The sequence below is a fragment of the Oreochromis niloticus genome, linkage group LG13 (genome assembly GCF_001858045.2).
Source record: "Oreochromis niloticus isolate F11D_XX linkage group LG13, O_niloticus_UMD_NMBU, whole genome shotgun sequence".
In the NCBI taxonomy this organism is placed as follows: Eukaryota; Metazoa; Chordata; class Actinopteri; order Cichliformes; family Cichlidae; genus Oreochromis; species Oreochromis niloticus.
This window is the reverse complement of record NC_031978.2, coordinates 4,765,562-4,792,645: the sequence shown is the minus strand read 5'-3', so window position 1 is coordinate 4,792,645 and position 27,084 is coordinate 4,765,562. Positions and strand designations below refer to the sequence as shown.

At 41.6% G+C, this 27,084-nt stretch overlaps 2 protein-coding genes across 5 annotated transcripts in view; one reads left to right on the top strand and one right to left on the bottom strand.

The window, feature by feature from the left end:
- The window catches only part of atrnl1a (attractin-like 1a), a 338,833-nt gene that overhangs the window by 245,599 nt on the left and 66,150 nt on the right, over positions 1-27,084 (top strand). The gene's annotated exons all lie outside the window — the stretch shown is intronic.
- LOC112841955 (uncharacterized) lies at positions 21,819-24,840 on the bottom strand. Its single transcript, XM_025897451.1, has 3 exons — positions 24,181-24,840; positions 22,057-22,216; positions 21,819-21,981 (listed from the first exon to the last, which is right to left on the bottom strand). The coding sequence occupies exons 1-2, from the start codon at positions 24,772-24,774 to the stop codon at positions 22,106-22,108; spliced, it is 705 nt and encodes a 234-aa protein (XP_025753236.1). The 5' UTR covers positions 24,775-24,840; the 3' UTR covers positions 21,819-21,981; positions 22,057-22,105.

Below are 27,084 nucleotides of genomic sequence, written 5' to 3'. Positions count from 1 at the left end.
GCTGTCATTAGGAATTACTGGGCAGTAACACATTTGCTTTCACATCCACAGAAACACTCAGAGTCGCACTGTGAGAGGGAAAACAGTCTCATTAGTCTGATAGTTATTGTCGTGGTTACTGTGAGCATCGTTACTGTGGACACAATCTGACATCATTAGGCGTTGGAGGCCAGCCCTTTAGTTATGAAGTCAGCAAAGATTTCACATTCTCAAAGTTTGAAATCCCTGCAAGGTTATATTTACAGTGAACAGAAATAATGGAAATCAGACACTTCCTGAAAGGTAGGACACCAATTTTAAAGAGTTTTACTGGTATATTTATGTTGTATCGAGTGTATTAGCAAGTTCACAGTTTCCACTCAGTGCCTCTAATAGCTTAAACAGACAGATATTTTTGCTGCGTTGTTTTATGAGCAAATCAGTGACTGAGTGTGTATCAGCATGTCCATGTTAGCTTGTCTGTGAAATTGCTGAAGGAAATGCTCATTGCTGATTAAATCACTGATGCATGATTTGAGAGTTTAGTGATGAGGAGGCTGACAAGAAGCATTCTCCCTGATTTGTTTTATACAGTTTTGAAGTTGATTTTTTTTTCTTCTTCTTTTGTTAAATCAAGCATCATAGAGTGAAAACACTGTGCCGATGAGCACACCAGAGCAAGTAGAGAGCAGATTCTTAGTAGAAATCAACCCCCCACTGTTTTGGTCAAGTAAAACCACATAGCTACATGTGCACGTGGATCACTGAAGGCTTTACTTCCTCATGCGTAAATACAGTTCTCTCAACTAAACATTTATATTAGTCTTTTGTTCCTGCTGGCAGGCCTGCAAGTGTTCCCGAGGCAATATTTAGCAATGCCTTAAATCTGCGTTCTCTTTAATGGCCAGAATGGATGATTACTCTAGCTGTAAAAAGATGAAGCCTCGAAAAAGATGAAAAATAACCCAGTTCCTTTACTCTGTGATCTCCTTAAATACTTTTTCCTGATGACTAAATGGGCTTATTGTAGGACAAAGTGAATATAACACAAAGGTCATTTTGAAAATTTTGGTCATTATTAGAATCAAAGTGGTAGACTGCTCAGAGTATGCTCATTGGCTGCTCTCATGAGGATGCTCTCATAAAGCAATCACCATTACCTGCCAGAAAGTATGTTAAGTTTGCAAAGTATGTAAATAAAACTCTTTATAGCTCAAACATGCAACACACCATTTATAGCTGGCTGCAATTTAAAAGGTATTTTCTTCGTAACGTATCTTTAGGAAACACCTGCTTGCACAGTTTATGCAGGTAAAGTTCAAAGGTAACACTGACTGATATGCAGCTGCATGTAAACACACCGACTGCCCCATGCCTCAGAGATACGGCAGCACTGCATCATGGTTGGCTAGCTGGCAGGAAGCCCGAGTAGCAGCAGCTGTTGGTGCCACTCTGCAGATGTAAATAACGGCCCAAGATCATGAGCCCACATTCACAGCTTATACACAAACACACTCGGAGAGAAACACCTCCCATAGCACCTTGATAAATTCTCCTGCACTTGCATGCCATCTGTTAGCATACATGGATGAGATGGAGAGGAGGAAAGCAGGTGGGAAGGGAGCTCATTCAGCGCAGGTGGTAGGTTAGTCAGACATAAAGGGAATGAAGTTGGGAAAGAGAAAATAAAAAGGACTGTATATACAGGAAAGAAAACAAACTCATTTTACAGGTTTGAAAAAAACAAAAACACCCCTCATCATTCATAATGAAAAATAGACTCTGACTGATGTCTCAATTATTATTATTTTTTAAATAACCAGCAACATAACTGGGGTTGCTGTGGTCGATCAGAACATCTGCTAATTGTAAGGTCAGGGGTTCAATTTCTGGCTCCTCCAGTTTGTTGTAGTCTGTGTGTTAAAGTGTTTTTGGGCGAGGTACTGAACCCCAGCATTCATCAGGGAACACAATAAGGTATAAACAAAGTAATATATAGTCTTGTCAAGTGAAACTATATGATACAGAAAATATTTATATAGTCTTGACCTTTGACTCTGTTGCTTAATTTCAATACTCCTCCAAATGTGATATTGCTAAACTCACAAGCAACCTGGTGACACAGTCACTGAGTACTGGAAGTGTCTTGCAAACATGGCACAAATAAGTCAAGAAAAACCCTTGAATGCGGCACACAACTTTACTGTTTACTGACATCAAACTTGGACAGGAAACGTTTTATTCTCACTTTTTTCCCCTTTTCTGTCCAGATTGACAGTTTTGCTTCCGCTTCTTCACTCATCAAACTTCTAAACACAGACACTTATAATGACACCAAGGGAAGGTGGGGCCCTCGGTACTAACCACCTTGACAACATACCTGCGACTCCAGATCTCATATATATCACCCACCAGGTTCCTCTGCTGTGTTATGGAAATCCCTGCTAATTTCATTAACTTTGTGCTTTTTATGTGTAACTTTATGAATCTCTTGACACAGTATTCAGGATTCTAAGTCCTCGTTCTGGTATTTGTTACACTACAATAGACACCTTCTTGTTAACATGATAACTCAAGAATGAAACACACTTACACCACAGGTGCTCCATATGGAGGAGATGATCTAATTAGATGTTAGAGCACCTTGTTGCATATATTTTCATTTTAATGAGGGAAAACTAGTTTCCCAGAAAATGCTGTAACTCCTTAACACTTTACAATTCAAACTGACACCAGACGTTAAGGATACGCAGAAAGTCAAACGTATTATTGTGGGGGGAAAGTTGATAATTGCTAATTAATGAGCTAATTGGCTGAATTAGGATAAACTTTTTAGTGAACATGATAACTCTACAATACAGGAACTTTGCACTTAAACACTGCAGGAAATCCACATGAAGTAGATGATCTGATTAGATGCCTCTCGGCATAAATTTGCATTGTAATGAGTTCAGTTTGATTTGTTTAAAAGTATTCGTGGCAAACTTCTAGTACGTGTTCTGTTGTCATAGAATTAATGATGGGACATAAGGCAGCCAAAGTGCCTTTTGCATTACTTTCACAGATTTCGGTGACCTTGCAAAAATCGAAGCACAGCTCTGCCAGTGTTAAAAAGCAACAGAGGTTTAATCAGCCAAAATATGCAGTCAACTTAAAAACAAGGAAAAGGTCATAATAATACTGTAGCTCATATTTGCTTTGAAACATATACTAAACGTATTTACTTTAGCTGTGCCCTGACCCAGATATGCTTTTATCTCTATGCATGCCTTTTTCTGTTTCTGTAGAACACTTCCAAACTTTATTAGTATTAAAAAACAGGATAATAAGAGCTCCAGTCAGCGCTCCAAAACCCTGTTATTTCATTTTGAATCCTTTCCTCTCTGTGAGCATGCATTCTTCAAAAAGGGATTAAATTTTTTTTTGTAAATGATGAATATCTTGTTTTCAGAGAAGGGCTCATTCATTTCCACCTCCTGTCATCAGACTGAGTCAGGAACAGACTCCGATATGTGCCTTCCAACAATCTGGTCCCCTGCTGTCTATTCATCTCTAGTAATTTCCTCACCTCACTAAGTTCATAATTATAACTCTGCACAGCCATTATTAGGGCTTCAAAACAAACAACAGAGCCCCTGCAGCTGAGAAGCCAGCCATGACAGCCTAAATACTCTTCCTTTCCTTTTATTAGCTAGCTTATTAACATTTTAGCCATCAGGGCTTTCAAGATCCAGGCTGCCACACAGAAATGATGAAATTTAATATCCAGCAGATTATTCAAAGTAAGTTTGACATTATTATTATTATTATGGTGTGTGTGAAGATGTTGATGGCAAAATGAGATATTCAGCTTTTAAAAGTTTGACATTCACTTTGAAGATAATCAAAGTAAAAAGAGTAACACCTTTATGGACTAAGTGTGTTGTAAGATATGTATGATAATGTTTTCTTTTTTCTTTTTTTTTCCAACCAAATATTGACTTTCAAGCTCATTATGAAATTGTACACACTCTGTATGTGTCTGACATACTGTATTTAGATTGTACGCTTGCATAAGTTTCAATAAATCAATGCAGCTGTTTCCCAATTTCCAGGCAAAATATAAAGAAATGAAGAGTAGCTCGAGAAAGTTGTACAGTCCTTTATCTTTATTCAGCTCTTTTTACAAATAAGTATCGGCCAGCTTTCCCGACAGTGCATGAACGGATTTCGTTATGAGCTAAAGTAAAAGAGAACATTTCCCTGTGAAAAACACTATAAAAGCATGAACAACTGTCAAGATACTAAAATACAACAAACCAAAAGATAAAACATTATCCGGCCATGTCAAGAAAGGAGTTGATAAAATTGAATAATACTTAAAAAATAAAGTAAGGTAGATTACCAGCATTGGAGATGGCATTGAAGTCTTAAACTCACACCACATACAAAATGATGTATGTGGTAATGATACAATATGTAATAAAAAAAAAGAGATGCTGAAAGACAGAAATATAAATAAACACACTAGAACTTTTTAAGTTTATACTTATGTTTGTACAGATACACATGTGCAAGCTTCAGATACACAGATGTCTGAGTGATGGTTTTGGTAAGATTCAGGGCCGGATCTCTGTACAAAAGCTATTAAAGCATGGTGACATCACAAAGTCTCTTTTAGGCCCATATTTGGTCACATAAAGGTTCCCACACCATGTACGAGGGCACAACAATAGGCCACCCACACATATTACTGCCCTGACTTCACATTCCAGTATGGTAACCTGTGAGACTACAGAGTAAATAGAGTGATTTTTTCAACTTTTTGTATCAGTTAAATCTACTGCAAAAACCAAAAATGCTTAAGTGAGTACACTTTGGTTTTGGTTTTAGATGTGTACATCAGTTGGACACAGTTGGTTTCCGTCACATCCTAAGATTGGGAAACATCTGAAGTCCAGACAAATTTGAACACCTTCAACCAAATAAATAAAGAGTTTAGGGGCAAAAAGATGATATAAACGATACAGTGATACATTCAATATCACAATATAAGAGCAGCAACGTATTTTATGGATCCATGAGGCTCTTTGATAGAAAGCTTGTGATCTCATTACATCACACATCCTGAGCTCGTTGATTGCAACATACCCACTCGTGCACTCTCCCAGCTATTACCATAAAGAGCTATAGATTGTGAGCACCGGACCATGCGCTGTGTGTGTGTGTTTTCAGCTACTGTACATGTGTGGTCCAAAGACATGTGACTGCGTGGTTCCTATCTTTGTGAAACTTCTCACTGGGAGCAGTGAGGCGAGACTGAGGAGGCGCAGTTTGTGACCCATGCTTCATTATCCGTCTTGTAACGGGCTACAGTGCGTGGTGAGCTGTGACGGACACTTGGCACGGCCAATCCTTGCTGGCAGCCAGACAGAGCAGACAGGTCGTCGACAGCAGCAAAGGAGGCCCGGGGTGAGCGACTAGCCCACAGAAATCGAGAATCCTACTTAAAAGATTTATGAAGCTACAGTCAAGCCCATAATTATTCATACCCCTGGCTATTTTGGCTATTGACTTTTTGCTAAAATATAAATAAAACCTGAGAAATATTTTTTTCCACAATGATGCCTCTTGTACATCGTCTTATTATCTTTTGGGAGACACCTGTGTCATTTCTGGTCAAAAAAGAACTTGCTGGTTGAACAAAAGAAACTTCAAGTCAAAATTTGGCAGGGGTATGAATAATTGTGGGCTTGACTGTACATATTCAAGTTGAAAACAGTGGCAAGTTTGCACATCAGAGAAGGGAATTTATAGTTGAAGGGAAGCATTTTATTTAATTTATTTTTTTCCAGAAAAAAGTGTTGTCATTGCTTGTTGATGATGAAGACATCAGTGTTGATCAGTCTGTGGGATCTACAATTATCAAATGACACATTTTATTATTATTATAATTAGTACACTAATTTGTTCCAATAGTTAATGTTAAGAAAATTTAACACGAAAAATGTTTTCCCATATTGAAGCAGACGGCAAGCCCATGCAAGACCCCAATTTTGAGATATGGGAACCTGTTGCTTTACTTGATTTGCTGCGTCTTGTTTTCTGATTTCAGGAAATGAATTGAGATGTGCTGTAAGGATGCATGGATGCTTGAGTGTGCACGTGTGAGAGACACAGAGAAGCAGAGAGGAGGAAGGTGATTGTGACTGAGTGGAGAGCGGACATCTGCTCTCATCTCACTGGAGAGGCACTTGTCGGCTTCTCAAGAGAACCCGATCCCCATGGGCCAATCAAAAACCAAGTGCAAACCTCCTGTCTGAGTCAATCGGCCAATCAGGCAGAAGGACAACAGCTCCTTGTCAGTCAATTAACCAATCACTCTTATTTTATTTTTTTTCATTTTAAAAAAGTATGCTCTTTTAGGTAAATTTATCAATGGAGGGCAAATACAGCACTTGTATTTTGGCACGCCGAGTGCTAAACTAGAATACTGATTAGGGCTGGGCTATATCATACCGTTCACGGTACTACGGGTGTAATTTGGGGCAATGATAGGAAAATGAAATATCACGATAGAATATGGGTAAAACGCGCATGCGCAGTGCCTATGCTTACATACACACATGGCGGCGACGCAGAATGAGAAGAGCGAAAGTGGATCGTTAAATGAAACGGATGAACCAGAATTGGTTTGTAAAAATGCTGCAACTTCAGTGGTGTGGAACTGGTTTAGCTTTCGTCCGTCAGATACACAACAAAGCACTATTTTTGGTAGCGCATGCTAGCGAGCCGTCGTTATTACCGTGTTGTTTGGAAAATACAGCACACTTAAAATCAATCCTTTGATTTTTCTGAAAATCGGCAGTGCCCCTTATAATCCCGTGCGCCTTATGTATGAATTCTGGTTGTGTTTACTGACCTCGAAACGATTTTATGTGCTACACGGTGCTCGAAAATCTGTCAAATGTTTTAGTACGACTTTGCTAAGCTACGAACCCGCACCGCTTGATGGATTGTCGGAGCATTACAGCTATCGTAGGCGGGCCCCTCGCGGAGTGATACGTACTGTGCTTCAACATAATATTACCGTATTGTGTGTGTAAAACCTCTTTTTAAGTTTTGTGGATATTATACATGGTTATGCTGAGGATATGTCGGCCAGTTTCCACTGGAAATGCCTTTTGGTTAAACTGTCAGCAAGGAATTTGCACTGTTACATTTTTATATAAATTTAATGCACATAAAAAACAGCTGCTTGTTTAAGTGAAAATACATTGATGGGGTTTTTTGCACTCATAAAGTTGTGGAGTTGTAAAGTATTTTGTCTATATCGTCAGTTATATCGTTATCGCAAATTTTCAAATGTATATCGTGATAAATATGTTTGGTCATATCGCCCTGCTCTAATACTGATAGACTACAGTGTGGTTACAGCATGGATTGAATCAGCTAGAATATAACTGAATACATTTGATTGAATACAGGTACAAACTTAAATTAAGCACGACAGGCCACATTAAGTATTTCTGTTATGCTACTTTATTCTATTTTGCCATTTGCCTTTGTGCCATTTTTTTTTTTGGGGGGGGGATGCTGATACCTTTCATTTTAGCTTAATTTTCTTATTTTATAGAATATTGTCATTATTGTTCCTCAGGCTATTCAGCAGTACATTAAATAATGTCTATTGCTGCTGCTGTTGACTATTAAAACCATAACCTGTCAGGAGTGCAGTCCTAAGAACAGCAGGGATACTACACAGGACCTTCAAGCTCCCAGGCCTCTGGCAGAGGACCTGAGCTTGAAGGATAAAGACCAAGAGGTGAATTTCTTTTTGTTTTTCTTTGTAATACATCATCAACTGTTAGGATGTAGTACGGTATATGACTGGGAAAAGTTCCATCACACATAATGAGTAGGCTTACTTTTTAGGTACTTTAAATATGTTTGATTATACAACTTGTGTGCTATTAATCTACTTAAATAGGATTATAAATTTTACTTACTTTTCCACTTTGTACAACAATTATCCAACACAATATTACTCATTTAAAGATTGTTCAGCAGCACTTTGTGTAATGAATTGGACACAGTGGTGCAGTCTGAATATCATGCCCAAACTTTCTGGAAACACCCCTGTGGTCTGGTTAGGATAACACAGTTATTTAGGTCAATTTAAACCCATCCTGTGATAAACTGTAATAAACATTATGCTCATCTTAGTGAATGAAAACGAGCAGGACTGAGACTGTAAACACATTTTAAAGGAACTTTTTAAAGAGAAGACCAGACCCAAATCCAAGGTTCCTTAGTGTCACTTTGAATGGCTCGCCTACTGCTGCAGTGAGGTTGGGTCTCACATGAAAAGAGGACAGACATTACCACAACCAAAAAAGGTGCAGCACTGGAAGATAACTGACAGTGACTCAATAACAAAAATCTATTAAAACCAGTAAGATCTTTTCATTCTGCATCAAAAGGGTTACACTGATCTCAAAATTAAAAAATAAATGGCACAATAAGAAGCTTTGATCAAAACAGAAACTGGCATAATGTGAGAAAATTGGTTATTTCTGATGCTGAAATGGTGCAGCGTAGAAGAGGGAGTTACAACAATGGGTATGATATTAGTTACCGTCAGGCTCTCAGTAAGATGAATGGAAGTGCATTAGTGCTGTGTTTATTAATGGTTTGGAACAAAGGAGCTGAAAAGTTGCTATGCAGCATAATTTTTTTCATTCTTCTTCCCAGCACAGAGATTTCGTGTTCACGTCTTCCCTGTTTAATAGCCATGTCTTAAAGGACCAGTAAGTAAATTTGTTATCAGACGAAGTTTTAAAATTAAAGAGCAGAGGTAACAAAAAGAAGCTACAGCTGAAAAGCAAAGATGTGGCTGTGAAACATCCATGTTTTTTAAAAGGAATGACAGTGTGTTTGTGGTTTGCTTAAAAACAATAAGAAAGTATGTAAATGACAATTATTAATGGAATCATTCACCACAACTTTTATGAGATATATATGTGGGCCCACAGAGGCCAGTATTCAGCAAGCATCCTCCCAGTGTTCAAGCACCACATTGTGTTATGTAATGCACACAATGCAAAAGAAACAATCTGTCTGTCTGTCTGTGTATATATGTGTATACATATATATATGTATTAGGGGTGCAACGATACACAAAATTCACGGTTCGGTTCGGTTTGATACTTTGGTGTCACGGTTCGATATTTTTTTGATACAAAAAAATGTTCATGCCTTTTTAATTTGTAATTTATTAAAACTATAAATATATATTTTAACTCAAAAGTACAGTTTTTAAATTTAATGTTGCTGAAACAACAAAATAATAAAAAAAAAAAATCTATCTGATCGAGAAATCACTCATCTTTGGAAAAGAGAGTTTATTACAGAGAAATGGCTCTTTCCAAAATAAAAGCTATACTATACGCTTCTTCTGGGGTATATTCTCAGCAGCATGTTAAACATATCAGGTCCCCATAAGGAGAATCATGTGCTGACGGCTGTCTAAATGACTCGGGTAAAGTTTGTAGCATGTGTGCTTGTTGTTTTTGTCTGCTTCCACTTGTCTTTGCACTAGGATGATGTCGGTGTAAATGTGCAGTCATATTCGTTGTGTTCCCACTAGTGCTGTCAGCGTTAATCTCGTTAAAATGACACTAACACCATAACGCGGCAAATCTCCGTTAACGAGTTACAGCGGATCGCCCTGTGCGTGAGGCTGGACAGCGTCAACACGTTAACGAGCTAACTGCGCTAACGGACTAGTTCCCACCAGTGTAATTGAGCATTGCGTTGTACATCCGACATACTATTTTACTTTTGCCCATGACGCGCTTACCATCAGGGTCATGCTTCACATGAAAACCAAAATAGTTCCAAACGCCGGATCTGAATGAGGGTGGGGGAGGTTCAATTTCAGGTAGCGTTGAGGCAGTTGCCATGTTGCAACGAGCTTAACTTATGTCTTGCTAGCTTGCGCTGCGCTCAGTGGATCTGCACTCGACAGTGCAGCCTAGGCGGAGTAGTCGAACGCAGATCCACTGAGCGCTCAACACAGACAGCATCGTCAGAAGAAAAGTTGATAAAATAAATTAAAAATTTTGTATTGTTCGATACATATGCGTACCGAACCGAAAGCACTGTATCGAACGGTTCAATATCGATACGAGTATTGTTGCACCCCTAATATGTATATATAGATATATATATATGTGTGGAGAGAGAGAGAGAGAGAGGTAATGTATCAACAAGAACACCAACATTAACCCCGTGAACAGGAAAAGAACAAAAGTTGATGTTCCTCAGTAAGTTGGAAAAATTAACCAACCTCAGTCTCTTGCATCCATGTCTTAACTTTCTCCTGCTTCTAACGCTCACCTCTGTTTTCCAGCCACAATGTTTTGTCTTCCTGCAGTACTTTGTTGCTTATCTCCCTGTTCATCCACCGTTCAGGCAGCCTATCTCTGCATCTATCTCCTTGTTGCTTCCCCATCCCTTTCCCCCCTCTTCTTTCATCAAACACCACTCTTCACCTCATTTCTACCCCAACAAATATAGATCTTCAGTTCTTCTGCTATTCCTTTCTGTACCTCTCTTTCTTCTATTTTCTTCTTTCAAGAGGAAAACATAGTTTGAGCTCTATGTGATGTGAGTAGTGCTGTCTTATCACAGCACAAATCTATCATCTTCTCTCTCACCGGTTTTCTTCACCACTTTGGCTCTCAACACCCAGTCTGAGAGTCCTTACCTCTGTTTGACTTGTGGAATAGTGTGCAGCTTTCTCTCTCTCTCTCTCTCTCGCTCTCTCTCACACACACACACACACACACACACACACACACACACACTCTTAGGGTTTCTCTGAGGAGTACAGCTTCGTTCCAGTGGCTTTGACTGTGGTACTTTACCTTTAGATGCTGCTCTAAATGCTGTGTGCTTCCTCTGTCCTCAGTCTCTAAGGAGCTATTTCCTGCCTTTTCATGTAGCTCTTTAGCATCTCACAGTCTCACTGTCACTGAATGTCAATCCAGTGGAACAGAGCCTGTGACTTAGTGCTGAGAATAAAACCAGTGACCTCCCAGTTATCAGTCAGTTCTGCCACTGAACAGGCATAAATGCATTAACTGTCTGAGTGGACAGTTTTCAGCTTAAAATTTCCACAGCCTCTAGGATTTTATCTTTTCAGATGTTTGCATTAGAATTATTGTTATACTATAATAAGAAAAACTTTAGCCTTGTCTGAAAAGTAATGGACTTTGATATAATTATCACATTGCCACCTTTAATTTAGACAGAGAAAACTTATTTTACTGCATTAAAAAACACCCTCCCTCATAACTGCGTGAAATCTGAGCATGCTGATGTATACAAGAGAAACCACTAAATTCAGTTTGATTCACAATTTCACATAGTTCACTTCAGATTTTTGTGATTTTAAGCAGGAGGTCTCAGGAAAGTTACCACAGGGCCAATTAGCTACTTGTGAAGCACAATGCATTGTTCTTCCACTAATAAGAAACATGATGATTCTAGAAAACAATACAAGCGATTCTGTTAAGGCAAAAATAACAACAAAATGCAAAGATTTAAAGAAACTATAAAGCTGACCAAGAAAAAATGAGCAAAACCCACTGATTTGAGTCAAACATTAAAAACACGCAGGTTGGAAATCTATTTAATCGCAGATTTAGTCTGCATCCATTGTTTTGGGAAGCGGCGCGAATCAATAATTTTGTGATTGTAACAGCCCTGAGGGACGAAAGATAGGAATCTGCTCAGATAATGAGCTGCTACTCGAAGCTGCAGGGCAGCAAATTACAACAATACACACATCACTCACACACACACACACACACACACACACACACGCACACACACACACACGCACACACACACAGACTACTGAATGGAATAGAGTGAGTTATGAGCATGCCTGATTTATATGTATTCACCTCATGTCACATTTCATGTCATCAGCAGCCTTAATTTTCCCTGGAAATAAAATTGAGGAAGTAAAGACACTTTAAAGAATCTTTAGGCTGCACAGTGATAAACCTGAACATTTTAAGGTATACTGCTGCTCCTAATAAATAGAATTTATGCCTTAAACTTAAAAAATATCTCCAAAACAAGTTTCTATGAAGTAAGACAGAAAGAAGTTCTTGCCATCATGTTAAAGAATCAATACGATGTTTGCACTAGGTTTATGCTTGTTTTTGCTTAATAGAAATGAGGAGAAGTCTGAAAGCAAAAAGCATAAAATATTTCATTTACAATAAAAATGATAAAAATTGCTAGTGGCTTTCTTCTTTTGACTTGAGGCTCTTCTGTAGTGTTTATCTGTTGTTTCCGTGGCCCTTATATAGACAAAAACTGCAAAAAAAACCCCACACTACCAACATGTAAGACCATGTGAGAGTTCACGAGTCTCAGGTGTGCGCTCACTTCTCCACAGATGCACGATCAGCTCTTGTTGCACTGGTCTGATGGGGCGGACTCTCTAATGCCTCTATCCTGTATACTTAAGCTCTATGGCAATCTGCAATAGTGCTGTGCTGGCTTGTTTATTGGCAAAACCGTTGGCTTCCCTCACTCTGCTCTCAAATTCCTCCCTCCCTTTTACCGCCTCTCTCTCTTTTGCTTTCATGCGTGCTGTCTTTCTACCTCTCTCTCACCATCTCTCTCAGAATATTTGTTTATCCCAACGTTATCGACTTCTCCCTCTCTGCCAACTTTCCCTCTTGGAGGCCGATCGCTCGGCCAAAGACGCTGCTGGTTTTTCATTTCCACAGCTGGCACACTGTGCTGAAAGGGGCCCGACAGGATCAGCACTATGCCTAGATGTCTGAATTAGTCAGCCTGACAACAATTGCACTCACACACCCCTGTGTTGGCGAGCTTCAGCTAGTTATCGATCAGAGATTGATTGACCGGCTCCTTGTTAAAAAGATCTCAAGATGAGGCCTGCAGGCTGGCCAGTAAACTTGCTGACTCCTCTGTCACTCACAAACACAATGATGGTTTACACACACGTATACACACACTCTTAGTTGATGAGTTGTATATATTGGCGATCTGAGGCCATTGTTAATGAGATGAGGGAGTGTTGAGTAGTGCTGGTCTCGGCAGCTTTACACTGAGGTTTCACCGACACTGAGAGAAAGATGAGGGGGGCAGACAAATAAAAAGGGAGTGAGACAGATCGTGTGGAAAAAAGATGGATGAGATGATACAGTAAAACAAAATTAAATAAACAGACACCGGGAAGATGTTTTTGTCATATATCATGTATATACTTTGCTTTCCATAACTTATAACTGGTCAATACTTCTTTTTAAAGCTCCACTTTGTGAAACATGCACTCAAGTTAGCGTATTGTAGCATTTCAAATAGGCAGAGACTTCAACCAGAGCTCACAAATACTTTTAGGTTGGAACTGTAAATGTAGAGAAAGTAAAGCGGGAGACCACAGTTTATGTTATTATGACTTTCTTTGACTTTCTTTTTGCTCAATATTTTAATTTAAACTCTCTGATTGGGTTTAGTACTAAAAATGATGTGGTTAAGTTCAAGTAAAGGTCTTGGTTTAGGTTGAAACATGTCCCTTTAGAACATTAATTCTGAGTGCTGAAATACAGCAAAAAGTCCAGAAGTCTTTGAAAGGATTCACTTTAAAATGGAAGCAACTAACACTGAGACCAAAGTATTGATAAAACTGTACATATGCATCTTTACATTTTTTAGTTTAGGTTACCAATTTCTCGCTGGTTGCTGTTTTTATGTTAACTCAGGTCTGTGATAGTACTTACACACATTCTTTGTTCTTGTGAGAAAATGAGAAAGAGCGTATATTTACATATACAGTCATGCAAAGAAAAAAAAGTAAGTACTATACACTACGCAGTCTTGCAAAAAATTAGGTACACCCCGTGATACAGTAGATTTTATCAATCATTGGGAGAATTTTGGCCCACTCTTCCTTACAGCTGTTTCTTCCGTTTATCAAGGCTTACTGGCATTCATTCATGCACAGCTTTCTTAAGGTCTGACAATAATACTTCATTCAAGATTCTATTGTAGATTTGCTGCTGTGCTTGGGATCATTGTCATCCTGCCTGATCTAACTTTGGACAAGCTTCAGCTGTTGGACAGAGGGCCTCACATATGACTCTAGTTCATGATCAGCTCAGTGACGGCAAAATGCCCTGTGACTGAAAAACGAGCCCAAATCAGCACCCCTCCACAGCTGTGCAGACAACTGATGTGAAGTGTCTATGTTTGATATGTCTATGTCTTTGAGACTCACGAGAAGATTGTGGTAACACACCTGAATGCTCCAGAGCAACAAACTGCCATAACATTAGATTTTTTTAGAGGTGCTAACATTTGTTGGTGATCAGTTAATCAAGTTTGATGAGCAGCACTTCTGCTCTTTAACCTGTTAATTCCTATGTAACTAGCAAGGGTGGAGTCAGTTGTGTTTTTACTAGCATTTTCATTTTTACATGACTGTATGCCTATTCTCTTGGTAGTATAATAGTAGCGTTCATCACACTTCTGAAGCTTGAATACATGCAGAGAGTTGTATGATGTCATCGAAAAAATACCATGGTATAATAACTTTATCAATATATTACTGACTCTTTTGATTTATTATTTTACAAAACTTACATCTTTGGTGTTTCCAAACCACCAGCACTAGAAGCCAATTTTATTTAGCTGACCTGTGTTAATTCCCTTGCAGGAACCATAAAGTTGTGAATAAAATTATATTTGACAGTAAATTAAGCCCAGAATGATTAAACATCTCTTCACATTACTACATCATGAAGATGTAATGATCTCATTAAGAAAAGGTTTGCCTGTGTGGTTGTTAGTCCCCTAACAATCATTTAGAGAAACCTCTCCTTGACCTCAGGGTTGACAACCTTAGCCAGACTATCCTGGCTGGGGTCACTTCCCCGCCAGAATCTAATTGGGCACGGGGCAGGAAGTGGCAGTCACCTGGCCTGTCAGCTGTGGAGCATAATTGGTGGATAGGACGGATGCCAGCCAGCCAACCAGAGAGGTCAGAGATAATGATCGTGTGCTGCGTCACTGGTGCAGGTGGGAATTGATGAACGTTAATCTGATATTTGATTAGTTTGTGAAAGGGAGGGTGCGATGATCAGACACACACCCCCCACACACTACTTTTGCCACATACATATACACAAGAATAGTTAAATACACAAGCATCAGTCACACACACACACACAGACATACACACACACTGGTGCTTCTCTTGGGGCCGGGTAGACAGATGGGAGGTTGATGCTAATGGGACACACGGCTAAATGGACTAAATGGACGGGATAAACACAGTTCCCAAGGAAACCAAAGGACTGCGTGTGTGAGAGAGAAAGAGGCAAGAAGAGAAGAGAGAAGACCAATGCATTTACAGAGTCTGTTTGCAAAGTGTGTGATTGGGGACTCCTAGAATAACAAGCCAGTGGGCTCATTGTGGATTACATGTGTGTAAGTGAGAAAGACTGCGGTCAAAGGGATGCACGGTTGTTTAAATCTTGTAAATCAGGCTGTCAAGGCCATAATAAGAACCACCTACAGGTTTCTCTCCTGGCAGACACATTTATATACACACACCTACACACAGGCCTCATCTCGAGGAAAAGTTCTGCGTATGTAAAAATAAATTCTCCTTTAGAGAAACCATATGTGCATCCATTCAGTCAGGAAAGATTTTAAAAAATTAAAGCAAGCTAAACCTTAAACAATAATAATCCAATTAAGTGGTTAGTGAGGAATTTAGTTATATAACTCACCCCTACATACAAGATCATGACTGACCTGAAATCCTTGATTATACACACGTACACATAATTTTAAAAATGAATAGAAACGATAACCTGTTGTAATAATAACACAAATAAATCATATGTTAGCACAAAAAATTAACAAAAAAATGCAGAATCAATTAAAAAAGTGAAATTTATGAACAATACAACAATAAATGATGTCTTAATGAACAATAGTCTATCAACTCGTGCATTTGTATAATAATTTTGAGTATTTCTTATATTTGTCTACCTTTCTATATCAATTTACAAGTAAAGAAGAGACTTACATGTTCACATACTTTAGTGTAAAATGGTGCAGTTCTGCAAGATTCCAGTAACATTGTTGCCCTTTGCGTGGTTCTCCAGTGCTGGAAATATTTTTTAAAAATTGATTCACTTTGATATTTGTGTTTTATTCTTTATTCTAAGTTGTCAACTGCTAACTGTAAAAAAAAAAAAAAAAAAAAAAAAAAGAGAGAGAGAGAGAGAGAGTCTAATAATAAAGACAGACTGACTACAACATGTCATCTGAGTCAGTCTCCATCGATAAGCCCGACTCGTGTGAAATATGTCTCTTTGGTTGTATCCTGGACTTATATCTTATATAAAAACAAGGTTTTCAGTGCCTAGTCATTGCATATGATCATGCTTTCGGTCTTGCCAGGCTCTCCAAACACTGTTTTCCCAACTGTGACTCTAGCATTAGGCGCTAAAAACTACTTGGTTTGGTTTTATAAAAAGATCGTGATTTTGGTTAAAACAAACCCCCACACAACACTGACCCTTCATACTAATAAATTATGTTTGATTAACATCAAAGGACACGTTGTGCAAGATCCAAGTGGCTTATCAATTATTATATATATATCATTATTATATTTGATGTTCTCAGAGGAAGAGCAGGCTGGCAACACCTGTTGATCAGTTACTGATATTGGCTATAAATACTGGGCTGAAACACTCTGTAAGCACAATATATGGAGCACATACATGGTTGTGTTTCAGTTTGCAAAAGTTCTGAGTGTAACTTGAGAGTTATGTGCTCGAGGTACATCAGATTAACACCAGCTGCTGGATTTTTGTCAGTCGTGTAACAAAATGAGATGGCGAGACGTGCTAAAGACACCGACACATGCAGGGTAGTTATCCTTGCTGGTCTTTCATTCTCTTAAAATATGTGCACACATGTGTGCTGGCCTGTGGAGAATGTGGATGGATGATGGCTGTCTGAGGAGGCCAATGATGAGGGCTAATGCGATAGGATGTAATGAATGACCTCTGAAAACGGCCCACTTTTCTTTCGTTCCAGCCCTGTCTCCTGCTTACTCGCTCTGTCTTTATGTCTCCCTCTCTCTGTCTGTCAGCCAGGGGTGATTTAGTGGACCAGGTCACCACACTGTTTAACACTGCAGTCACTATGTTTGAGGAATAGAGAGGTGGACAGCGGGGTGGAGAATAAGGGACATATCATCAGCTTATATTTTCCCTTGTTCTGACACAATTTCGATCCACCTTTTTATGTTTAGTCTGGCCAAAGTAACACAAAATATTACGATTTTGACCAGACCTGCTGTTTTGTATATATCAGTGTCATATTTTGACTCTGAGAATATATTTGGATATTTTAAAGTCAGGATTAACATGATCGTTACAAGGTTGGATAAAAGTGCTGAAACTTCATGTGTAAAATCTCATAAGTGGATTTTAAAAAACTGATTCTACTTTGCCTATTCTCCCCTTCAGGGTCATCTACTTGATCACCTCTGAACTGCCTGTTAGCGTTATCTAAGATGGAGCTTTATGCATAAATGTTTATAGCTGTTCATATCACTTAGGCAAACTGATTTCCACTTTGGAAGAAATGCAGTCAAAATTTCTTGTAATTGTAATCTGGTATTATTGGACATGTAGGGAAGGAGGCATTTCAGTGTTTTGCAGATATCATCGAAAATCCTTTTTTGTGGTAGCACTGAAAAGAGAGCTACCCCCCTGCAGTGAAGTTAAGGGTCTCTTGTAAAATGTTCAGGCTTTCAAACTGTTCATGTAAACATATCGCACATTTTTGTCATATACCCAGTGATTTTTTTTCCTATTTCTATTTTTTCTCATGTTATTTCCCTATTTGTGTCTCTGTGTGTGGCCTTTTCTTTTCTCTTTCTCCTTCCAGTCAAAGCCTTAGCAGAAATTGATAGACAGTTAGCCGTGAGTGGGACTTACTGGTCATAATACAAGAGTGTGTCCGCCTTGTTCACAGTAACAGCTACAAGCCATGCGATCTATAAGCTGTTTCTGTCTCTCTTTGTCTCTCTGGCCCTCTCTAATTAGCTCCCGAAATCAATGGGGATTAATTCTACCACTATGCCAGGATGTGTGTCAAAGATATTCTACTGCAATCAGATTGTGTGGCTCTAGCTGTAACATACCGCCTCCATCTGTTGTAAAGCTGTTTTGGGGATGGTTTTCGCTATTGGGACCAGAGTGAGGTTTGAGATGCAGCTTTACATTTTTAGTTGTCTGGTTTTTTTTACCCTCAACAAAGTCTGCCATCATTCTAACCTTATAAATTGTGCTTTTAAGTCTTTCAGCACAACCCCCACCTCCCACCCACCCAGCCAAAAAAAGACATCTGCAATCACTTAATTGTTATGCTGAGAACCTTAAATGACCGGTCAGTAAGTGAGCAGAGGCATATCACATACAGACTTCCGATTGTCATGTTTTGTACTTTTGGGAATGTATTTAGTGATTTATTATTGAATTTTGTAAAACAAAAGGAAAAAAAGGCTTAATTTCAAAAATTTGTTCCAAAAAACAAAGTCAAAAGATGAAAAAACATAAACAAAAAAAACATGCTACCTTATTTCTGGGTTAGAGGACCCATTCCTGCAGGACTCTATAGGAGTGTTTTGCCCGTTGCCTCTCGAATGCTAGCATGAGTTTGTGTCGTCAGTTGCAAATGCTGTAAGCCCCTTACAAGACTGCAGACAGATTTTTGTTGGTATCCGTTCAACTACAATCCAAAGCCTTGTCTTGCAGCCAGCTCTGAAAAAGAAGTGTTTTGTCCAGTCCTCGAGATGGTGTGTTGGAAGCCGGTGTAGAGTGGTGGATTCTATCAGACGAGGATATCTGTGCCCTTGTTTACTCTACTCAGATCCCACTCACCACATTCAGCCAGGAGACAAATGCTGTCTGGAAACTTGGCAAACATGGCGGAAATGAGATTTGTTATCGCCTCTCGATTGTGGCCCCGCTAGCATACAAATTCAAGAGGCATGGAAGTGTGTGGGGCGAGTGTGTGTGTGTGTGTGTGAGATTCCCAGTGTAAGTCAGTCTTTCTTTACTCACACCTGTTTCTTTGCAGACACACAACAGACAAATTTGGCTTTTTTTTTTTTTTGCCAAGTGTTTTTATGATGTAAATCCACGAGTGCACCCATGTGTGCGTCCTTTGTAAAGCAACCGCATTGTATCAAACAATCAGTCCAGCGGCATCTCTGTGGACACAACGTTTGTACAGATTCATTCTTCTTTCAATAGCTAATATCATACTTTATGCTGAGAAGCAAAGCTGAAAATCCTATCTGTCTCCAGTCACAGCGCTGAACTCCAAAGCCACATAATGAAGGACTAATTGAATACTTATCACTATCAATCATGGCTTTATGAATATCTGTGTGCGTGTGCATCTGCGTGTGGTGTTTGTCCATTTGCCTATTATGGTGTTCCAACAAAGCTTTGCTGTGAGAGTAAGATATTATTTGTATCTTCTTGTATTTCTTGTCTCTTTGTGTCCTTTTCTGAAAGCATCCATGTGTCTTGGCATACTTGAAAGCCTATGTATTAAAAATGAAACAGCATTCCTGGATTGCACTTTTTGTGCAGAATGAGTTGATGCCCCAAGTTCATGTATCTAGGGATCCCATTCCCATTAATGAGAGTCCACCTTTTTGACACAGGCCTTGAAGTGTAAGCACCATATCAACAGCAAAAAGGCAGCAGCTTAGGTCCCCAGCCAGTTAGCACAATTAAAGGAACAATTCACCCCAAGTAGGGTTTTTTTCCATTTGGCCTGTAGTACTTTTTTATGAATCTTGGTTATTTTGATCTAAATACACTCAACACTAGACGTAGATTTACACAAAGTAACATCCAGTCTAGAGCTGTGCACCTTATTTTGAATGTACCTATAGTGTTCTAAACAAAAAGATAATATATTTAAGTTGTATTATATTTATATCATATCTAAGTTATATTTAGAACAGCAGAAATCATTCCTGTTACTAAAGCAAACTGTGCTGTGAGCAGTTTCCCAAAGTGATATTATTTGTTTTACGGAAAAGACAAAAAACCCCTTGATGATTGTGACAATCTTACAGGATGTGAACATTTGTGGCACCCCCCTTCAGCAGTAATGCTGTAATGTTACCACTTCTTTCAGTGGCAAATGTAAACAGGAGACGTAGTTTCTATGTAAAACTTTGAGTATATTGGTCATGTCTCTGGAGACAGGCATTGCTTTTGAGTTTTTCAAATATATTCCTGGGAGGTTTACACACCACACGTTGAGTGGCGTGTACTTCCATGAACAGAAGGCAAACATTTCTACCGATGAAATCTCCAAAGCTGAGCAACTCGCAGCATCAACACTGCTGTGTTATGACATATTTGTGTCCATAGCCTAACCCAGACACAACTGAGGTATGTGCAGAAGTCAGAAGCAAACAGACTTGATTCCTGAAAACTACTTGCTGGTCTAGACAGATATATTGATACAAATTAAGGCTTATCTTCCTATCATGCTTCTGTAAGACAGACGCCTGAAAAACATGGCTTGAATGCATTAAAGGTAGATGGAGTGTTAAACGAGTTGAAAAACAACTACTTGGTCTTTGAGTGAAGGATTTGTTTAGGTTCAAAGCTGTCATTTGACTCATATTTCAGCTGTATTTTACAAGCTTTAATAAAGATACCAAATGAAAATTAAATGAGATAAGACTGCAGATGTAGGCAAAGAAAAAAAAACTTCCTCAGTGACAGTGAGAGGAGCCCAGAGCTGACTCTGGTTTGTAATCACACACATACTGCTGTATTATATATTTTGACGTTGTGAACTCCTTTTTAGGTCCTGCTTATAATCGCCACATTGATCAATTATAGAATGTAGCATACCAACAGCAAAACCTCAGAATCCCTTTTATAGGCTTTTATTATAAACAATGAATTACCTTCTCCTGGGACTAATTAAATAATGTACTGTATTACTTTTGAGTAAACTGCTCTGTTTCATATGTGTAATAATTACTTTGAGTAATGACCCCAACATTGCTCACAACAAAGAAGGGAAATACCTGCAACATTCACAAAGATTTGACCACACAGCGCTCAATTAATCTGCAATTAATCTGTAATGTCTTTGGTATGCTGCTTAACGATAGTGGTGACTCTCAAAGCAGACCCAATGAGAGTCGATAAGGCATTGAATCAATAAGTGATAGCAATAATGGAATTGGAATAGCTAAATTCTTATCAATTCCCCATCCCTAATTGGGGCTTGCTGGTTGTGCAGCATAAAAGGCTGAAAACTGAAGGAGACAGAGCTTTTGCAACAGTGGCCTCCAGGCTCTGGAAGTCTCTCCCTCTCAGATCTGTGGACTGTGGATTCTGTGCAGGCTTTCAAAGAAACAGCTTAAAACACAACTTTTTAGACTGGCGTCTGGTTAACTTTTGTTTTCATGTTCTGGCATTTTGTTGTGAAGCTCTGCAATGTTTACCTTGAATGTTGCTATACATGTAAAATTTCATTTACTTTAATTACTTAGTGTTGAATATAGTAAAGGAAAAATTTCTTTTGGGGAAATACTGTTCTGTCCCTCCAGTAGGTTTCCAGGTGTTTGGAGTAGACTACTCTACAATCTTAAGGCAATTTTACTGTATATGTCACGGTCTGGCAGGCAGACCGTGGGGAATGATGGAGATAGGACCCAAACGCTGGACGCAGTGCATTTATTTACAGTGGGGGTAAATGTACACCACACAATAATTCTCCAGAGTGCTCCCTTGACTCCCGTGACGTGTCTTCCCCTAAGTGCTGATATCCTGTGCTCTCTGCCCCTGTGCCTACGCACACCCCGTGCGTCCTGCAGTCCTGTGTTCCGCTCTCCTCCTGAGGAAAAACAGATGCAGCCGTTATGGCACCAACTCCAGCAGGCATACACTAAACAGCTCTTTAAACACTGACATGAAGTCTAACTCAACGATCCTGCGCCGGAGGAAGCCCCATCGCTCTGTTATGTAGCTCCCCCGACGAGCCTGATCAGAAGCAGGTGTGTGAGAACCTGGGCGTGACCGGCAGCTGGCAGGGCCACACCCATCAGGCCTGCAGGTGGCTGTCCTTCGTCCTCCAGCCACACCCGCACACATACACCCACCAGCATGGAACACAAGAGCACAGTGCAGAAAACATACATCCAATACAATAACAACAACAATAATAATAATAATAATAATAATAATACTAAAGGTCCACACTGCTCACGGACCCCAAATCCCTGGAGCTGGGTCCGTGACAGTACCCCCCCCTCTAAGGGTCGACTCCCGACGACCCCAAAACAAAACCAACAAAAAAAACAGGAAAACCAACCCAGGGCGGGCGGCGGGGGTAACAGGACGGAGGGCCGGAACCAACCCCAAACGACCAAACTGTCAATCACAAAAGTCCCAGAGGCTCAACCGCGACTCCAATAACCCCCCCAGTTACCGTGGCGGGAGCTGAACAGTTCAGGCGGCCAGTAACTATAACACCAGAGTTCAGGTGGCCTACCTCGGGTCCCGTAATAGCAGCTGAACACGTCAGGCGGCCTACCACGGGTGCTATGGTGGTGGCGTTGCAGCTCCGGCGGCCTGCCACGGGTCCGGTGGTGGCAGTGTGACAGCTCCGGCGGCCTGCCACGGGTCCGGTGGCGGCGGCGTTGCAGCTCCGGCGGCCTGCCACGGGGCCGGTAGCAGCGGCGAAACGGTTCCGGTGGCCTGCCCCGGGTCCAGTGACGGCGGCGGGGGCGCTGCTGCTTCCCCGGCGGCTTGCCCCGGGTCCAGTGGCGGCGGCGCTGCTCCAGTGAGCAACAGCGAGGTGTGGCACATGGCCGATGACGCGCCGGTCGCTGACGTGGACGCGCTGGACGTGGATGGTGTGGAGGGCGCGCCGGACGTGGAGGGCGTGGAGGGCGCGCTGGACGTGGACCCTGCACACTGACCCCCGCGTAGGCTGATCGGATTCCTCCCGCCCGCCGACCTCCGAAGGCTGTGCGCGCTCCTCCGGCCTGCCGAGCCCCTCTCTCGATGGCGGGCACTCCTCTCGCTCGCCGAATTCCGGCTCCGGCTCGCCGAGCTCCTCCTCCGGCTGCGACGCGGGCTCCCCCCGCTCGCTGAGCTCCGCCGGCTCGCTGAGCTCCACAGTCAGCGAGGCGGGCTCCTCCGGCTCGCCGAGCTCCTCCTCCGGCTCGCCGAGCTCCTCCTCCGGCTCGCCGAGCTCCTGCTGTGGTTCGCTAAACTGCTCCTCCGGCTTGCTGAGCTCCACAGCTGGCGACGCGGGCTCCTCCCGCTCGCTGAGCTCCTCCGGCTCGCCGAGCTCCTCCTCCGGCTCGCCGAGCTCCTGCTGCGGTTCGCTAAACTGCTCCTCCGGCTTGCTGAGCTCCACAGCTGGCGACGCAGGCTCCTCCCGCTCGCTGAGCTGCTCCTCCGGCTGCGACGCGGGCTCCTCCCGCTCGCTGAGCTCCGCCGGCTCGCTGAGCTCCATAGTCGGCGAGGCGGGCTCCTCCGGCTCGCTGAGCTCCTCCTCCGGCTGCGACGCGGGCTCCTCCCGCTCGCTGAGCTCCTGCTCGGGCAGCGCGAGCTTCTCCGGCTGCGGAGCGGCTATAGATGGATGAACCGGAGGTGAAGATGGCGATGCGGTAGCTGCAGGTGGTGAAGACGATGGTCGAGCGGGTGATGTGGAAGGTGAAGCCGAGAGTGCCGCGGTCGCTGCAATCTGATGGGACGCTGGTGGAGAAGTAGCTGCAGAGGGCGGAGGCGATGATGGTGTGGCAGCTAGTCGTGGTAGACTGGACAGCGATGCAGGAACAACAGACTGGTGAAATAGTGGCAGAGTAGGTCCAGCAGACATATCGACCTCCAACTGAGGACGAGGATGAAAGGCTGACTGGACTAAAGACAGAGTTTCGTGCTGGGCAGCAGCAGCAGACTGAGTTTCGTGCTGGGCAGCAGCTATGGGCTGTGCTAACAGCTGGGTTACAACATTAGCATTCACACAGTCCGAGGCAGAGTTGACAGATGGGGTGTGTAAAGAAAAATTGTCCAAATGACTCACCACAGCCGACTGTTGAGAAGTCCGGAACTCCGGCTGCGGAGAAGAGCGCCGGCGGCGCGAGCGTCGCTTCTTTGACGATGCCGGGGCCGGCGCAAAAGGCTGAGATTCCACCAGTCGGCCGGGCAGGAGAGCAGCTGTGTGGTTTGGAGCAGCTGGTCCTTTGTCTGCCGACTCAGCAGATGCCGCAGAGGTGAGTGGAGATGTGGTGAGGTGCAGAGGGCGTGTGAGCTGTTTCCCCCGCAATGGAGGGTCCAATAGGTGAGTCGCAAACGACGGTGGGGAAGCTATCTGCCTATGAGAAAAGAAACAGGCAGCAAGGGCTCCCAGGGAGGTCGCCACATCCTCCTCGCCCGGACAGCCCAAACCGAAAAGCTCAAAGCTGGAACTTGCCCTCAGCATGGTTATAATAGAAATTAATTTCTTAATGTCCAAAAATCCCACAGAAAAGGTGGTTGAAGACAGGAAAGTATCAAAAAATACGACCTGTATGTGTCTCTGATGTGGATCTGCCGCCTGGATAATGCTCCGACAGTAATTCCAGAGCTGGGCGAGCAACCCCTCCTGTGAAACGGTCCTTGAGTCCGCTGGGCCCATGATGGCAGGATCGTTCTGTCACGGTCTGGCAGGCAGACCGTGGGGAATGATGGAGATAGGACCCAAACGCTGGACGCAGTGCATTTATTTACAGTGGGGGTAAATGTACACCACACAATAATTCTCCAGAGTGCTCCCTTGACTCCCGTGACGTGTCTTCCCCTAAGTGCTGATATCCTGTGCTCTCTGCCCCTGTGCCTACGCACACCCCGTGCGTCCTGCAGTCCTGTGTTCCGCTCTCCTCCTGAGGAAAAACAACAGATGCAGCCGTTATGGCACCAACTCCAGCAGGCATACACTAAACAGCTCTTTAAACACTGACATGAAGTCTAACTCAACGATCCTGCGCCGGAGGAAGCCCCATCGCTCTGTTATGTAGCTCCCCCGACGAGCCTGATCAGAAGCAGGTGTGTGAGAACCTGGGCGTGACCGGCAGCTGGCAGGGCCACACCCATCAGGCCTGCAGGTGGCTGTCCTTCGTCCTCCAGCCACACCCGCAGACACACCCGCACACATACACCCACCAGCATGGAACACAAGAGCACAGTGCAGAAAACATACATCCAATACAATAACAACAATAATAATAATAATGATAATAATACTAAAGGTCCACACTGCTCACGGACCCCAAATCCCTGGAGCTGGGTCCGTGACAGTATATGCATTTTCAGGATTGGATATGGTTCTCAGAGATGCCGTCATGAATTTGCGTTTCCTTTTTATCTTATTTTACCCAGAAACATTAAGAATAATTCATCCATCACTTTACCAGTGCCATTGTTACTACAACTCTTTATCATAGAGCTATGTGCATATACATACAAAAAAATTCATACTGCTTTTCATCGTGGAAGTTTTTATTAATATGCATATCTTTGAAGTGTCAGGGGGAAACTCACTCAGGCACAATGATGGCATGTGTTCTTTACAAGGAAAGCTTTAAAAGGATCGTCTTACTGAAAAAGGACTTTTAATTTACCTAAAACTGAACTTTATCACTCTTTTTCGAAACAGATTATTATGTTCACATGCATAATAACACAAATATGCCAAAACCCAGTTCAAAGCCAGAGCACCATGAAAGCATATCACTCTCTTAATCTTTGCTTATAATCAAAGGGGGAGAAATCAGTTTCAGATGACTGCTATTCCTGTAGCCAAGGGACTGATAACCAACTTTTGTTCCTATTGTAATTTTCCTCAAAAAGATTCCAAACCTGAAATTGTAATTTGTCACATCTAACAGATGAATAGGCTTGTCCTGCTCTACTGACACAGAAGAGAAGACTTTATTTTACGAAATCACATATTGCTTGACCAGATTTTACATTAAAACTTAACTGAACCATAAAATGTACTGTCACAGTCACCCTTTTCATCTGCTCCTTCGCACATTTGCATTTTCTTTTGAGGCACACAGTAGACATTCTTTCAAGAAGAACTATATTACACTCTTTATGGGACATTGGGTGATTCTGTAACATCAGTTTCAACAAGGCCTGTGGGAATATTTGATTTGAATATTTTACACCAATTTCTTAAAAAAAAAAAAATCAGTTTTTAGGGCATTAAAAGAACTACAAGTTGGGGTTTTTCCTACAATTTAAAGTGCTGCTTATTCTGGGACAGTGTTAAACATTATCATTAGCTATAACACTACTTTTGAAGCATACCTTTAACAGAGTGAAATCCTCTGCACTGGGAGCAGTCTGTAAGAGTTATTAAGCCTTGTCCAGAAGAGGTGGTTTCTCTTGTATCTCTGATTAACACATTAATCACAACTAAACTTGCAGCCTTCGGTGGAATTGATTAAACCATCTAGTTAGGTTACAGATAGACTGTGGGAACATGGACGCTGATGTTGCATTCCATCTACAGGGGAAATGTGGGGCAGGGGCAGTAACATTCAATGAGAAATGGGTTGTTTGGTAGATTCATATTAGTAAATTCAGTTGTGTCACCCTACGTTGTTCTTTCCTTTCATTTGCTATGCTAGTCTCCTCTGCTTTATCAGTAAGGCTTCATTTTATAACAGGTTTGCACATTCAGTACAGGAATCAAAACTTTATATTACTGAACAGCATTTCACAATCCACATTCAAATTGGATCAAGGGTTTAGGAGTTTCAGCTCCTTATGTGCTACGCTCTTTTTAAAGGGACCAAAAGTAATTCGACAACTGACTCAAAGGCTACTTCATGGGCAGGTGTGGTCATGTCATGTCATTTAAGCAGATAAAAGGCCTGGGGTTGATTTGAGGTGTGGTGCTTGTATTTGGAAGATTTTGCTGTGAACAGACAACATGCGG

Bases quoted from the DNA above. Each gene is read 5' to 3' on its own strand.
- LOC112841955 (XM_025897451.1), bottom strand. From the start codon at position 24,774: ATGGGCCCAGCGGACTCAAGGACCGTTTCACAGGAGGGGTTGCTCGCC. The intron at 22,217-24,180 runs GTGAGTCATTTG...GTGTGGCTGGAG, and splicing joins CTTCTCAACAGTCGGCTGTG to GACGAAGGACAGCCACCTGC.